We start from the raw sequence: 17,576 nt of genomic DNA, 5'->3' as shown, positions 1-17,576 counted from the left end.
TTTGAAGCTCCAAAAAGCACATAAAAGCAGCATAAAAGTAATCCATACGACTCCAATGGTTTAATATATGTCTTCTGAAGCAATGCAATCACTTTGGGTGAGAAACAGATCAATATTAAAGTCCTTTTTTTAGTTATAAATCTCCACTTTCACTTTCAGAATGTGAAAGTAAGTGAAAGTGGATATTTATAGTAAAAAAGGACTTAAATATTGATCTGTTTCTCACCCACACCTATTATATCGCTTCTGAAGACATTGATTTAACCACTGGAGTAATATGGATTACTTTTATGCTGCTTTTATGTGATTTTCAGAGCTTCAAAGGTCCGGTCAACATTCACTTGCATTAAATGGACCTACAGAGCTGATATACCTATTCTTCTAAAAAATTCATTTGTGTTCTGCAGAAGAAAGAAAGTCATACATATCTGTGATGGCATGAGGGGGAGTAGGCTAAATGATGAGAGAATTTTCATTTTTGAGTGAACAGTCCCTTGAAGTTTGGACCCATTAACCACCTCTCTCTTGTTTTTAATTTGCACTCACGTCACGTCTGGATTATTCATCTTTGTTTATATATATATATATATATATATATATATATATATATATATGACTGGCTGTCACTGGCACTGTCAGACGCAGATGGTCATCTTAATTAAAAAGTGTCCATGAGAGTGACACAGCAAAACCATGTATTACAGGTTTAACAAGGCTGTTGGTGTTCCACAGGTATTTCCCTAAATGTGGAGACAGCGAGCAGCAGAGGATTCCACGAGCTGTCAAACCACTCGCTAGAGCGTCACTGTGCGCGTAGGCAACAGCAGTGAGGTGGTGCCACTGCCAACCCAGTCTCAGGGCAAGGCTTGGCTCATGAATAATAATTAGCACGCGCTGCCTTCGCCGAATAATTTTCCAATGGCGTATTTGGTCGATTTGAGAATATTAATTAGCTTATCTCAACGTCGAAGTTTCGACTCATGAAAATTAATGAGTTCGTTACAGTAGTTAGTACGATTCGTGAATTTGCATCCGGAGGCGGCGCTACGCATATCGTGGCATCCTGACCAACCGCATAGACGCAAGATGTGGGCGAGGGCAAAACCCGTCCCCGGATTTCTTTAACGGGAGAACTGCTAAAGAGAGATGGGCGTGACAACGGAGTGTCTGGACTAGACCGAAAACACTGTTCTCCACGATTAAGACACCGGAGTGTGGCAATGCAAACCGCGCGACGTGATGCGCGTGCCATCCAGTTTAACACACACGAGTGATGAAGTAACAACACGACGCCCGATATTAAGGCCATACGCTGATTGACAAGCCAAGGATATTCAAGGCAGGGGTCTAGAACATCATCAGGTGGGTATGTGGATAGTTTATTTGGATTCCTTGTTTTGCCAGTATTTTTGTGTAGTTTCTCTGTGTTCACCCAAATTAACCTCAGCTGTTGTTTATTATCCTGTTTATTTCCTTTTTATAACAGTCTTCTTATACCAGTGCGGAGTACCATGTCTAGCCAACATGCGCGATTTATTTGCTTTGTAGCGGAATCCCTTGTGTGTAGTTCCTGGCCTCGTAGACAGCTCAGAATAAATAAGAACATCTCAATTATAAAATTCCTATAGGACACAACTGCAGTGATGAATACAAGTAGAACATGTTTTGCAATGATAACGTTATGTAATATGTGCATATGTTATATTAAATGTTTTTGATCAGTCTATAACGACGTACTAAAGGGAATGGACTTGTGAATAATGCAAGTAGCCTATCATGCTGACTCTCAATAAATGTCGTTAATAAAATATTACCAGACTTTTTTATGTTTCACTCATAGTGAATGCCCTAGTTGTATTGTGTGATTACGTATTCGAATTCGAATTCGATTTTTAAAATTTGAATCTATGAATTAGGATATTTTAATTAGAATCTTGGAATTCGAATCTTCGGCTTCAGCTGTTCTGAGACGCAATCCGTTGCAATCTGTCGTCTGGGAGTACGGGCTGGTCCACGGCTCGTGCTGTTTCGAGTAAATGAGCAGAAAAATAGAAAATGTCATTACATAATATCCATGTGTTGATGTTTAACATTATCTCTAACATTTATTGGACAGATAATTACATTTTTTAATTTTTACAGGGCCTATAGCTTGATCCCAAATTGCACAATAACGTCTCGAAATTAACGGCACAAATTGTTCTGTGATGAACAATATAATTAAGGTAATTTATTGATCAATTAATTATAAACAAAAAAACATTAGTTCACTTCAAATGCATAAATGCTGAGCTGGTTTTCCAAGTGTGTTTTGTTTACATCTTGTTTGAAGAACTACTAAACCAATGCCAAAAAAAAAAATGCTTACTGTAGTGGAGCATATACAAGCACTCTTATATGGTTATCTTTGTCTCATTATATTTCAACTAGTCAGGAGGAACACACTGTAATACATGTTTTTGTAATAAATAATCATTTTGATAACCCATTTTCCCATTTTCTGGTTGCCGAACACAATATATTCAACCAGGGGTGGTATAGGATGTTACACTGTTATCCCTGACATTGTTTTAACCCAAATAAATTGTGTACAATAAACATAAATCCTAACATATACCTCCATTACTTAAATGTTTTGAGTTAGGTGGATGATTTTCATGATATCTCTAATTCTACTTAAATTATTTTTCTTCAGTCAATTTATCTGAGATTGTTTTAGTTTGTTTCCAATAAGACTGTTTAATATGATATGAAAATGCCTTTTTTGAATTGACACAACTTAAAATTTTAAAGCCAAACCAACATGTTAAGTTGTCATGGTATACATGACATTTTATACTTAAGTTGAATTAACAAGCATATTTGCCACCTTAACTCCAAAACATATGTTGAATCACAACCCATTCTCATTCCCTAAGCGTCCAATTTTGATGCTCGTGCAGAAGCCGTCCGCATCTGCATGATGACGCCAAAGGTGCCCCCTGGCATCCTCTTTTTGACGTGGTGAGAAATCCCATTGTTTTCAACGAGAAAGCGTTGTCGTCAGTTATCAGTCTTTGAATATTATTTTGTGTGCTTAAACTCAATGTTTTATAATACTTATAAATATATTTGTGTGATATTACATTATACAATCATATATAATATTTTAGTTCCCCTCACCCAACCCCATTTCTAAACCTAACTGATAATCAACAATATAAAACATGAAAGAGACACTTAGTTTTAATCGGTAAAAATAGATCCTGTGTCATCCTGATTCTACCGGCACGTCTCAAAAAAGTACATGTACATCCCAAAAGAGGTTGTTGTAATTGGTCACAAGAAACATGAGAGCCAATGGTAAATACTTGAGCTTGTGACAATCGGTCACAAGACACGCGAGAGCCAAAGGCATAATCACTGAGTCTCTGACATCAAACCCGTGTCATTACGCTTGAGGCGGCAAATTTTGAATGTGTTATAACGAAACTTGTGCAGGATATGTTATGGTGGACGCCGGGTGACCATGATCGGTGACTAAAAACATACATTTAGGTTTGTTCTTCACATAAAATGATGAATGAAATGGGTAATTTCAGCTGTGCAGGATGTGTACAGACAGATTAAACAGACAGATATACAACAGATTAAATATTAACCACTGTGAATAAATGTTGCTGGTTTTAAATGAAATGAAAATCATACCCCCAACATATGTCATGATGACAAAATTGTACCCCAAATTATAATTAAACGATGCTAAAATTGTAATGCCTGTCGCGTCAGTCAGTTGACATCCAAGGTTTCTCGTTGAAAGAACGCACTTGCCGGATGTGTCGTAAATATGACGCCAGAGGGCACTTTTGGCGTCTGTAAATTGACATGCTGTGCTCTTGCACAAGCGTCAGTCTTTGGCACCTTGGGTGTGAGAGCGTTGTGAATCAACTACATTCAGTGCCTCATGCACAAAGTGGCAAAGGTTGTACTGTGTACTTCACAAAGTATACAGATAAAGTACAACAGTACTAAAAACAAGTTTAATTAATTAATTAATTAATTTTAGTTATTTGAACTAAACAGTTCATGTCCACATTACTTAAATCAAACCGTTTTGTCAATTGTTTGATCTGTTGTCTCAACAAGACTTCTTAAGTTGAAAAAAAATATATTTATATATTAATGTAACTTAAGACAAAGCAGAAAGATAGCACAACTAAGTTAAGTTGAGTCAACGCAAATTCTTTACCTCAGAAAAATTTTCTTTTTTAGGGCAACGAGTATCCATAAATTGTTTAAGTTAAATGAACTTGTCTGGGCTTACAGTGTATCTTTGTGTGGTCTTTTAGGATGGGCCACTGTTTAACTCTTTGTTGGACCGAGGGTGCGCCTCCTTGATAATTTAACTTGGGTTGGTCCCCCTTGATCATGTTTCAGCATTGGTCCAGGGGGGCATCAGAGGGGGACAAGGAAAATCTAGCTCCCCTTTAGACCTGGCCATGTATTTGACATTAGTTGAATAGGATGTATTGACAAATGTGTATGTGTATGTGATGATCTGGGTTGTTGCCACCTGTGTCATGTCAGAGTGAAGAAATGTTTCATTAGTTTGAGAGGGATGATTGTTTATATGAGGAATACTGGTGTTCTTAAAATCCATTACAAGATTCAAGCCTGCATTGACCAAATATTGATGCTTAGCGACAGGCTGTTTGCATAAATATAGATTTTTACTTTTTAATAGACTGTAACATTACTTCAAGGTCACCCCAGAAAGTTATGCCTTGGGAAAGGCCAATGTAGTTATATGTCAGTTTGAGTTTAGGTTTTGGTTATGATGAATTTCACTGCAGCATAATGCAGATAAAAACAAAGTGCTTAATTTCTGTCAGTATAAATTGGTGTGCTTGTGGTGTGGTATAATTATGTTATGCTTATTTATTAATTGTGTATTAATTTGTTATTATTATCAGGAGTGTTGTTTGAAGTGTACACATTTGTAAACATAGAGTACTTGTTCATTAATCTTTATTGAGTGTTCATATTAGTTTCCTCATAGCTTGCCTGGAGGTTCATTGTAGTTGTGTTTATATGCTGCATAGTATTTCCTCATTGCAGTGTTGTTACTGTGCTGTGCTGTTAGTTGATCTGCATATTGAAATAATTTAAAGAACCTTCATAATTATTAATTATAATTCTAAATGAATCTCTATTGCAAAATTACATATTTTACTATTGTAAATATATTACTATTGTAATGTTACATATGTGTCCCATATATGAGTGTGCTGACTTGAATCTGTAAATGCTGATGTGTTGTTGGAGCATCTGTGGAAGTCCCTGCCTCTGAAGGTCACTATCATGTTTCAGAGTTACAATGCCTCTGAAGGGAAGAGGATGTCAATGTGTTCTCGCACTTTCTCTCATTTCCTCGCTTTGGTGGCTGCAGCTTTTTCCTCTGCTCGCCCAGACATGAGCAGCGGGGTCAGACGACACTGTAGGACACTCACTCCATCATGAGTCGCACACACACCTGCTGCAGACGAAAGATTCACAGCACACTGCAACAGACAACAGCCATAATGTCCTTTCAAAATACTGCAGTATGCTACAGGTTTGCATTAACAGAGATAATGACATTAGAGTACTATAGACAACACTTGTTATAGATGGTGTTTTCACGTTAATTATACAATATGCACCACTGTTACACTGGTGCAGAATACAGTCTATGGCAGACTGCAGCTTTTCAGCACTCTAGAGTAGAAAACATTCACTGTAAAAAGTGGTACCCTGCAATTGTTAACTTAGGTATCTATTTCTATATAATCTAACCCTTAAAATATATTTAGTTGGTGTAACCAAATGTATTCAGGTTGATTCAGTAATGTTAAATACAATTTTTGTCTTGAATAAAAAAACAATTTATTTAAATGTTATCACAGTGTTGTTATACTATTAAAGCATACAGCAATAGATAAAATGATTCATAGAACACAGCCTGCTACAGACAACAGATTTACATCATAGCGTAGTAGACGTGGATTACATACAGTACAGTAATATAGACTAATGATTCAAAAGAAAACATTAATCAAAACAAAGTACACTAACATAAAGACATTACAAAATACATTACAGTTTTATAATAATATTCAGAGGTTTTTTTTTATAGTATTTTAGATTTGTTTATCCTGAAAATTTCAAATTTACAATATAAAAGTTATAACATTCATACATCGCCAGACATAACCACTGAGATGAACACTAAATCATAAAAAAAAAAACAACATAGTCTCTGAGATCAACTATCAAATCAAATCAAATCACTTTTATTGTCACACGACCATATGCACAAGTGCAATAGTGTGTGAAATTCTTGGGTGCAGTTCCGAGCAACATAGCAGTCATGACAATGATGAGACATATACCAATTTACAATAAACATCAGATTTACACAACACAATTTAAAATCTAATATGCACATAATTACACACAAAATAACATACAATGTACAGTATACAATACACACAATATAGAATACACATTATACAATAAAACATTTTTATATATAGTATATATAAAGTATACAGTAGGTTGTATTGTACTGTATTGACATTCAGGCTGTCGGCTGATAGTCAGTTGCCAGTGTTTTGTTAAGAGAGAATATAATTTATGACAGTCCAGTGTGAGATTAATAAGATTAATAAAGTGCAGTGCAGATGTATATTGATTGTGAGAGATCAAGAGTTCAAAAGTCTGATTGCTTGGGGGAAGAAGCTGTCATGAAGTCGGCTGGTGCGGGTCCTGATGCTGCGATACCGCCTGCCTGATGGTAGCAGTGAGAGCAGCCCATGGCTTGGGTGGCTGGAGTCTCTGATGATCCTCCGAGCTTTTTTCACACACCGCCTGGTATATATGTCCTGGAGGGAGGGAGGCTCACCTCCGATGATGTGTCTGGCAGTTCGCACCACCCTTTGCAGGGCTTTGCGGTTGTGGGCGGTGCTATTGCCGTACCAGGCGGAGATGCTGCCAGTCAGGATGCTCTCTACAGTGCAGGTGTAGAACCGTGTGAGGATGTGGTGGTTCATTCCAAACTTCCTCAGCCGTCTCAGGAAGAAGAGGCGCTGATGAGTCTTCTTCACAACGGCCTCAGTGTGGACAGACCATGTGAGTTCCTAAGTGATGTGGACACCGAGGTACTTGAAGCTGCTGACTCTCTCCACTGGTGCTCCATTGATGGTGATGGGGCTGTGTTCTCTTTCTCTTCTCCTGAAGTCCACCACAAGCTCTTTGTCTTGCTGACGTTGAGGGAGAGGTTGTGCTCCTGACACCAGCGTGTCAGAGTGTGCACCTCCTCTCTGTAGGCTGTTTCATCATTGTCAGTGATCAGACCTACCACATCAGCAAACTTAATGATGGCATTGGAGCTATATGTTGCCACACAGTCATGTGTGTACAGGGAATACAGGAGGCTCCAGTGTTGAGGGTCAGTGATGAGGAGATGCTACTGCCCATTCTAACCACCTGGCGTCTTCTTGACTGGAAGTCCAGGATGCAGCTGCACAGCGACTGTTTAAGCCCAGAGCCCGGAGTTTCACATCAAGCTTGGAAGGCACTATGGTGTTGAATGCTGAGCTGTAGTCTACAAACAGCATTCTCACATAAGTGTTCCTTTTTTCCAGGTGGGAGAGAGCAGTGTGTAAGTAGATGCAATGGCATCATCAGTGGAGCGGTTGTTGCGGTAAGCAAACTGCAGTGGGTCCAGTGAGGGAGGCAGCACAGAGCAGATGTAATCTCTGATTAGTCTCTCAAAGCATTTGCTGATGATGGAGGTCAGAGCAACAGGACACCAGTCCTGATTTTGGTTTTCTTTGGTACAGGCACAATGGTGGACGTTTTGAAGCATGTGGGGACCACAGACAAGGAGAGGGAAAGGTTGAAAATGTCAGTAAAATCACCAGCCAGTTGGTTCGCGCACGCTCTGATGATGCAGCTCGGAATGCCGTCTGGACCCGCGGCTTTACGGATATTCACCCGTCGGAAGGATCAAGTTACATCCGCTACAGAGACGGAGAGTGAATTAACCTCTGTAGCTTCGGCCGCGAGAGCTCTCTCCGCGAGGGCGGTGTTATTTCCCTCGAAACGAGCATAAAAAGTATTTCGCTCATCCGGGAGAGAGGCAGCAGTGTTCACGGCGGAGTTTTTATTCCCTTTAAAGTCCGTGGTGATATTAATTCCCTGCCACGTTTCTAGAGTTGGTGGTGTTAAACTGTCCTTCAATCTTGTTCCTGTACTGGCATTTTGCTGGCTTGTTTATGCTCCTCCGCGTTTCGAAATTAAAAGCGGAGGTCCGCGCATCAACATGCTCTACACACTTTCTGATGAAACACGTTACGCTGTCAGCGTAAACCTCGATGTCGTCATCAGAGGTGGACCGGAACATCTCCCAGTCTGCGTGATCAAAACAGTCTTGTAGCGTAGAGTCTGATTGGTCCAACCAGCACTGGATCGTTCTGAGGGTGGGTGCTTCCTGTTTCAGTTTCTGCCTGTAAGCAAGCAGAAGCAGAACGGAAGAGTGGTCTGATTTGCCAAATGTTGGGCGGGGGAGGGATTTGTAGCCATCCCGGAAGGGATAGTAGCAATGGTCCAAAACCCGGAACCCTCGTGTGTTGAAACTGATGTGTTGGTGGTATTTTGGTGCGATTGATTTGAGATTGGCTTTGTTAAAGTCCCTGGTCACAATGAACGCGGCCTCAGGGTGCGCGGTTTCCTGCTTGCTTATAATCCCATACAGTTTCTTGAGTGCCCGGTCTGTGTCGGCTTGTGGCGGGATGTACACAGCTGTGATAATGACTGCTGTGAATTCCCTCGGTAGCCAGAATGGTCGACACAGAAGCATGAGAAATTCCAGATCAGGAGAGCAGAAAGACTTGATAGAATGTACATTCCTCTGAACACACCAGGATTTGTTGATCATAAAACATACACCACCACCTCAGCTTTTACCTGAGAGGTCTTTCACTCTGTCTGCTCGGTGCACGGAGAACCCCGCAGGTTCGATGGCTGAATCTGGAATCTCCGCAGACATCCAAGTTTCTGTAAGGCAGATATTGCAGCAGTCCCTCGTCTCTCATTGGAAAGAGATCTGCGTTCTCAGCTCGCAGAGCTTGTTGTCCAGAGACTGAATATTTGCCAGTAGAATACTGATTAGCGGGGGTCGATTTGCGTGACGTCTTACTCTGATGAGAATGCCGGCTCTATTTCCCCTTTTCCTTCTGAATTTCCGTGGCTGGGCTGCCCAGACAAAGGGCTCCGCTGCCGTGTTTGTAAACAGCGGGTCGGCATTGAGGAATTGGAAGTCCGGTTTACGGAGTGCTATTGCAGAACCAATGTCCAAAAGTGTTTATCTGTTGTAGACAATAAGGCAGACAACATCCAAGACAAAAAAACATAAGAATTGTAAACAAACAAAAAACGACAATGTTGTGTCGGAGCTCGCAATGCAGCAGCCATACTCGGTGCCATTATTTGCATCTAATCAACAAAACAGAATTTTAAATCAATACAGTTCGAGCATCAAATTTTAGCTAGCATCAGCATCCTATCCAACACTTTATTTTAAGAAAATCTGTCTGTGAACAAATTTGTTTATTTCACATTTATACATGCAATAAAAACGATGTCTGTCAATAACCTGTAGGCTAATACGCTTCACTTTCTTTCTTCTGTGATCCATAAAGTTTATTTTCCTATTAAAATCATGATTAGGTTTAGAGTTTTGGTAAGGGAATAGACTTTATGGTTAGGTTTATGTTTGGGTTAGGCCTTTGGAAAAATCTTAATAACATTGTTTGTTAGTTTCTCTATGGGAGCAAACTTGTATAATTTCTTGCAATTTCACTATCACATACTATTATTGTGACTTGTCATGAGACCGGGTTCTAAAAACCAGTAATAAATGATAAAAAAAAACTATGATAAAATGATAAATAAAAAAACAAAAACAAAAAATAGAAAGGGTTGACAGAAAATAATGGCTAGGAATCGTTGCAAACTCTGCTAAATACATTGTACATAGTTTGGAATAACTGTGTAATAACATGTTGTAACAATTAGAGATTGTTTACTAAGTCATATAGAATTGATCATTGTGACATTAAACATCATTATGAATTCATAATTGTATACAACAGTCATAAATGGCATAATTATTTGCTGACTCCCACATACAGTCCTATTTTAGACATGTTGAAAACAGAGCAAACTGAAAAACACAATGTAAACTACATTTAAAGCATCTGCCACATATACAAACTCAATTTAAAAAATCTTTCAGAAAACAGCCAAGCAAAACAAATAGCACTGACAATAATTAGGCAGCTCTGCCCATATTCAAGACATTAATTGCATACAAAAAATAAAAAATGCAGCACAGACAAAACAGTGAAACAGCTAATAATCTGCTGGAAAGCAGAAATAGATTATGAAGAATTAAATTTGGCAAGCCTAGACTTGAGTAAGCCTCATAAGTTATTCGTGAGATCATTTCCTTGTGTGGGTATATTTAGAAACCACTTCATCTGTGTCTTGATAGAGATGAATGAGGCAGACTCTCTTTCTCTCTGTCTACCCTACTCACACTCAGACACACAGTCTCATGAGCCACTCTCACTCACCGGCAGAGGCAGCAGAGAGGACTGTGGGAAAGACAGAGAGGTGACACAAGATGATACAGTACATAAAAACAGACCAGAGGGACGACATGGTGACCTGAAAAGTCAAGATGAAGGGGATAAAAAAGGAGAAAGATATGAGAGGTACCTGCAGGGTGGGACTCGAGTCTTTTAATAAAGGCAAAGGAAGCCAATGAATTATTGATAAGCCGCCCAATAATGTGTTGAGAACAGTTAGAGTGCAGAGACACCACTTGTCTTTTTATTATTGCCACTGTTCACTATGGCAGTAGTTATGTTGTTGTGTCTGGAAAGATCTCATTCCATAATGGTCCTTCCTTTTGTCATCACCCCTCTAAATCCCTCCATTCCTCTTGATCTCCCTTTCTCTTTCCCTCTTTCCTCCCCCAGGTTGTGGCTGTGGTCTGATTAGAAAGTGCGTGGCATAGACCAGGCAATCCATCACCCTGCCAAACCTCAGCACGGACACACACACACACACACACACACACACACACACAGACACATGCCTTGTTTCCTGCATGTAACAGCGCTTGTGCATCCCTAGTAATCTTCTGTTATCTATAATCTGCTGTTGTGTATGCACTATTCTGTATGTCTGTTGCACATCTACATCCCTTTCTCCTGTTTCCTCCATCCCACTGTCCCTCACTGCTCCTCTTCTCCATCACCTGCACTGCCGTGCTATTTCTATTTTTGTCCTTTTTACTCTCTCCATCTCTTCCTCTCTCTCAGTATCCCTCCCTCTGCTCACTCCCCCCACCCCCACACCAGCCTCCAGTCCACCTCTCACAACTGCACACCCACAGTCATACAGTGCCATAATAGCACAGTGATTTGTTCATCAGTGCTGCCGGTCATCTTGAAATCAGCAACCTTCCTGTGAGGGCAAGGGTTTGAACTCGGGATGGGCATTTTCGAGTAATTCTGTAGTCGAGTACTCTAACCCACAAAAAAAAAAAAAATTTGTAATCGATTTCTCAGAAATTAAAATGTTAGTTTAAAATAACAAATATTACACGTACATGATGACAAAATTTATATTTTTTTTATTTACAAACGTTACCAAGAACGGTTTTTATATAAGCTAACTTCAACAAACTATGCTTTTAATTTTGAGGGGGAAAAAATGTAATAAAATTAACAATATACATTAAAAAAAATCATCATTACAGTAAAAACATTTGCATTCATCCTGAGCTTACATAGAAACAAATACTGACGGCATTAGGGTAATGCACATATATAAACTCTGAGTCTCATTTCACATGTTATTATTCAGAAAAACAAGTGGTGGAAGTTGGCTTTTTGTTAAATGCCGTCTGATAAGCTTCCGAGTTTCTCGTACCGCTTCGCATTTCCTTTCTACCATTTCCTTTCCACCATCCTTTCTTGTCCATTGGGATGCATAACTCCAACAAGAACCAAACACCAGTAGAGCAGAATTCAGTAACTATAAAAATATTACAAGTATTCCCACACTTGGCTTTGCTTAAAAGCACACAAACAGAGCCCTTCTACTAAGGGAGCCTACAAGGTTAGCAACAAAATGCATAATGTGGCAGTTCCATAGACATTCTTTGGGCCATACACTGATGAGGAGACAAGATGACGTTTGTTTTTTTTGTTTTTTACTTAATGAATTGACTGCCTGTCTTCTTGTAATGCTGGGTGTCTAGGAGTGGAAGAGGAAGAGAGTGGAACGCTGGAATGAAAACACACAATAAATCTTAACATAACACTTCACTAACTCAGTGTAACACTTCACAACGTAACACTTCAAGGACTGACAAATGATGAAGAAAACTAAAGGGTATTTATCCACAAGGAAACTAATGAGGGAATGGAAGGCAGGTGCGGATGATGATGAGCCGATGGAAGTGATTAGGGCAGTGAATTCTGGGAAACGTAGTGCAGGGGAAAACTTCAAAATAAGAATCCTTGAAGAAAATGATGGAGACAGACTGTGACACTTCTAATCTTTAACATGTTTTACACTAAATCCTTTTGGAATGAACTGTGTGTGGAGTTTACTATAATAAAATTGCTGTTTTATAAATTAAGTCACAGACAATTTTGTGACAGGTAGGTGTCAGTTTACGACTCTCCCCATTTATTTGTATGTAGGCTTGGGATCGATGCCTTTTTCACACATCGATAATTTTCCAGATGATTATTGATATATATCAGGATTTTTTTTTTTTTTCAGATATAAATAGGGCTGATCATTGCACAATAGTCTTTTTCTCTTCAGACATATTTCTCAACACAACTTTGGTAAAATGTGAGCAGCAGGGTAAATTAAAGGGGACCGCAAACCATACGCATCTGGCAGACGACATGGCGCGTTCTAAAATTCAAAACAATATTTTTTTTTTCTACAAAGGTATGCACACACCGCCAATGCTCAGCGTCAACATTCTGAAAATATTGTCCTGAAAAATTGTCAATTGATGGTTGGCTGCTTGTTGACTTCAAAACACTGCAGAGACGGCCACACACTATCTCAGGCTGTTCACTCAGGATCAACTGTTATATAAACACATAACAGCTGATCCATGATATGCCTGTTATTGTTTTGTTACAGGTGAAGTAACTGTGGTTGGCGAGAGGGTTGGGATGCAGATAGAAATCGTATTAAGTTTCCATTTCCTCTCCCTTTGGTGCTTATAAGAAAAAGTTGGTGAGAAAACAAACAAATGTGATGATGTCATGTCATGATAAAGAACATCTTTCGTTCACAGTCTTTCCCTCACTCTCTCTCTCATAGCCGTGAGTCGTTCTTGTGGATATGGTTTTGGAAGGGAGTTCTGAAGCTCTTTGCCCTCCTCCGTCCTTGGAGCTGCGTCCATCGTGCAACAAGAGCCATCCGTCACCTCCTCTGGGCTCAGGGTCCCAGTCCCATGATGCCCTCTGCCCTGAGGACAAGGAGCCCATCAAGTATGGGGAGCTGATTGTACTTGGGTAAGAGAACATCCACATTATGCCTGAGGGAATATTGTAATAGTATTAAAGAAAGGATGAAATTAAGGTTAAGCCCTATACATTCATTAAACAATTAGACAACAGTTCCAGTACAGATTAGTGGATTCTGTCGTAGTAGTATAGTAATCACAGATTTGATTATTTTCAAGGGGTAGTTCATACAAAAATGAAAATGCTGTCATTATTTACTCACCTTCATGCCATTCCAAACCAGTATGACTTTCTTTTTACCATGGAACACAAAATGAGAAAAGTTTAAGAATGTTACACTGCTCTTTCCTGTACAATGAAAGCATACAGTGACCACTGGCGGTCAAACTCCAAAAAAGGACGACAAAGCACAGAATAAAAATAAAAGCACTATAAATAGTCTATATGACTTGTAGGCTATATTCTTCTAAAACCATACAATAGCTTTGTAGGAGAAACAGACAGAAATGTAAGTTGTTGATCACTAAAATTTTCCCTTCCACTGCAGCTGTCAGATTTCATTTGTGCTTGCACATATTCAAACTTGGCATGTGAAAATGCCTTGCACCAGATTTGATGTCAGACACCGAATGCCATTGGTTCTCGCAAGTCTTGTAACCGATCACAATGCACCAAGGTTGAATGTGCAGAAGCAAGAATGAGATGAAGGTTAAAGGCTTTACATTTCTATAAGGAAACCAAGTACAGACTTCCAGGTATAAATAAACCTTAAACCTGATTACTGATTACTATGCTGAAAGAATAGGCTCATTCTTTCTTCATAGTAATCAGGTTTTTTTATATTAAACATTCAAATGTTTCAATAAAACAAACAAATTCATGTTATTGTGACTATATTCCAAAATAGACATTACATTAGATTATTAGAATGGTGGTCGACCGATATGGGTTTTTCAATGGCCGATGCCGATACCGATATCTAGAGAATAGGATGGCCAATGTCCGATATAAATGCAGATAAACATAATACAATTTAACAACAGATGTCAGATGTACACAAAATTGTGTAAACAAAAATTATTTTAGGCAATATTTACTCAAATCTGCATAAACTTGAAAAGAAAAACATTGAAAACAGAAAGTGTTTGCTATCCATTGACAAATCTATTGGTAGATTTTGGAACTGACACAAGGGAATGTTAATACCTCTGTTAGTCGGTCAAGCGAATGGTTATTAGCCAATGCCGATAATCTCAAAATGGCCAAATATTGTCCAATTAATTGGTCTATCACTGTATTAGATATTCATTGGATTTGTTTCTAAAAGTATTTAGATACCAATAGGTTGAACCTTCTAGAGGAAATTTTAATTGCTCAGAGGTTGCCCTTTCATAGCTCAGGAGACTTAATGAAGATAATAGGAGTTATTTGTCATATTTCATTTAAGTATCAACTCTTAAAATTAAATACATTTGAATTTATCTATATTAATAAATTTTTCTTGATTTAAATTTGAATATAATTTGAATAAAAATAGAAAAAAAATTAGACAATGTTGACATACTGTATGTGTATAGAGCTATAAAATGATTGTGGATAGCTTAGCTCAGATCATTAGATTTTGGAGAATATAATGAGAAATGCATGAATTGTTTTGTAATCTCAGACTTTGCTTGCAGACTTTGGTATCTTGGCAAGTCTGAGCACAGTTTGAGACAATTTTGAGATATCCTTCTAGAGAAGACACGTGAGAGTATGAAGGTCTTCTGAGGAAAATCTGAGATGCAGGATACTTCAGCAAAAGTCTCTATTTGCTATCCCTTTAATTGCAATGTCATCTAGGAGAAATAAGTGAGATTTTAAGATCTCATTTGTGATTTTTCTTTCCTATGGGCTTTGACAGCAGTATCAATGGAAAAGCAACACAGAGTTTCTTTTCATTCAGGTTTAATTGTACCTACACGCATCTGACCTGTACAATACCGTCTCAGATTTAAAAAATCCATTAATCTAAAAAACAGCTCCTCCACTTAGCCAGCGTTTTGCTGAATACAGGAGTTCAGTGGGAGTTCAAGGGTAAAATTACCCTCAAATAAAATTACTCCAATTAACATAGTTTCTTTCAGATGAATGAAGGCCAAATTAGCTCCTGTGGCATACCTGCAGCTGGTTTTCTAGACTTATCTTTAGATTTCAACTGCGGATGCAAAACACTTCATTTGACTGGAAACAAAGATGCCAGACTTCAAATCAGACTGCCGCGAAGCAGAGCCGGGAAATGAAAGCTTCCAGTTCCAGGAGGGGAAGGAAGAAGAGGGTTTAAACCTTGAGTAAAAGAAAGTGGGAAAGAACAGTGAAGATGATTTTGTAGGCCTCCCAAAGAGATAGATGAAAGGAGAGAGAGAGAGAGCAATTTTAAGTGTTTGGACTCTTGATCAATGTCTAGATGAATATAAGATGGTTTTTCTTCCTTATTGACAGGCTCTTCCATTTTGTAGATGCCTCATGACTCCTGTCATAGTATCGACAGAGAGATAGATTAATGTAATTTAATTATTTATAAGTACACACTTATAAAGTGAAAATAAGTAATCCATGTCTAGTTTTTGTCATTCCCAAGACAGTAGTCTGTTCTCATTGTGTATTTTCGATCAAAATCAATCTGCTTGTGAGGTGCTGGTTCTAAATTTAGCATCAAATGTGTTTTTGATGATTTCATTCTATGTTGCTCGATACAAGTGTTGGGAAAGCTACTATGAAACTGTAAAACAAGCTCTTAATTTAAAGTAGTTAAACTACAGTCAAGCAACATATTGATTAAGTAGTTAGCTACACTACAAGCTAAAGAGTTGCTAACTACATTAAAGCTATTAAGTGAAAGGAATTTTATGCTCTTTTTAACTAGAGTAGTATTTATCTGTCATGTTGAGGAAGGTTCATGACTAGAAATTGTATTAACCTAAGTGCAGTGTTATTAAAGTGTGTAGAAAATACAAACATCCCTGAAAACATGCTAACATTTCTGAGACGTCTATTTGATGTGTGTTTACATCTGGAATATCTGCAATACGTCTTTAAGATGTTTCCTCTCGGATGTCAATAAGACATTCATCAGATGTCTTTGAGACATTTATGATTTAGAATGTTTGTAAATCTGATCTTTTTAAGATGTTTAGAAGATGTTAATAAGAATGCAATGCTTTCCAGATGAAATCCTCTTAACAGACATCTCGGAGACGTACATGTGCTATCTGGGATATATCCAAGAACACGGTATCTAGAAACAGGGTACCCCAAAAACCACAACAACTCATCAGAATCAACACACAGTTTAACTATGTTAACAACTGACATTGACTGAACAGAACACAGGGCTTAAATACACCAGAATCACAAGATAACAAGACAACCAATGACAGAACAGAACTAAAAAACAAGATAACAAGACTAATCAAGACAAAGAAATAAGAACCAATGACAACACACAGCTAATGAACCAAAATAAGCTCTGATGGCGACAGCTTATTCGGGATTGGCCAGACTCACAGATGACAGCAGTGACGTGTATTCTGTGGGCTGAGTTCGCAATGGCATACTACACATACTACTCTTACTACTTCTGCTGTGTCAATTTAAAGTAAGGCAAAAACAGTAAAAGTAGTATGTGTAGTATGCCATTACCATGGTGTTTATTCTGACACCTTCTGTTCCGCTAAACTCTCACAAATCCATGTTCTTACAACAGTACATACATTATGTTTATCATAGTAATATCATGTTTATTTCTTAATATACACTGACTGATGTACACCGATCAGCCACAACATTAAAATCACCAGCCTAATATTGTGTAGGTCCCCCTCGTGCCATCAAAACAACGCCAACCCGATTCTTTTCACCACAATTGTACAGAGCAGTTATCTGAGTTACCGTAGACTTTGTCAGTTCCAACCAGTATGGCCATTCTCTGTTGACCTCTCATCA

General features: G+C 38.5%; 1 protein-coding gene across 5 annotated transcripts in view; it reads left to right on the top strand.

The window, feature by feature from the left end:
- Positions 1–970: 970 nt before the first annotated feature.
- The window catches only part of LOC127415153 (E3 ubiquitin-protein ligase pellino homolog 1-like), a 51,733-nt gene continuing 35,127 nt past the window's right edge, over positions 971–17,576 (top strand). Inside the window, exons 1-3 of one of the 5 annotated variants that reach the window (XM_051653789.1) lie at positions 971–1,366; positions 13,264–13,355; positions 13,447–13,640. In XM_051653789.1, coding sequence (XP_051509749.1) covers positions 13,468–13,640 — 173 coding nt within the window. In that variant the 5' untranslated portion in view covers positions 971–1,366; positions 13,264–13,355; positions 13,447–13,467. Of the gene's footprint in view, positions 1,367–13,263; positions 13,360–13,446; positions 13,641–17,576 lie in introns of all 5 variants that reach the window. The other 4 variants (XM_051653766.1, XM_051653774.1, XM_051653781.1 and 1 more) reach the window with 4 other exon arrangements.

The sequence above is a fragment of the Myxocyprinus asiaticus genome, chromosome 2 (assembly GCF_019703515.2).
Source record: "Myxocyprinus asiaticus isolate MX2 ecotype Aquarium Trade chromosome 2, UBuf_Myxa_2, whole genome shotgun sequence".
Classification (NCBI taxonomy): domain Eukaryota; kingdom Metazoa; phylum Chordata; class Actinopteri; order Cypriniformes; family Catostomidae; genus Myxocyprinus; species Myxocyprinus asiaticus.
This window is presented reverse-complemented; position numbering and strand designations above follow the sequence as displayed.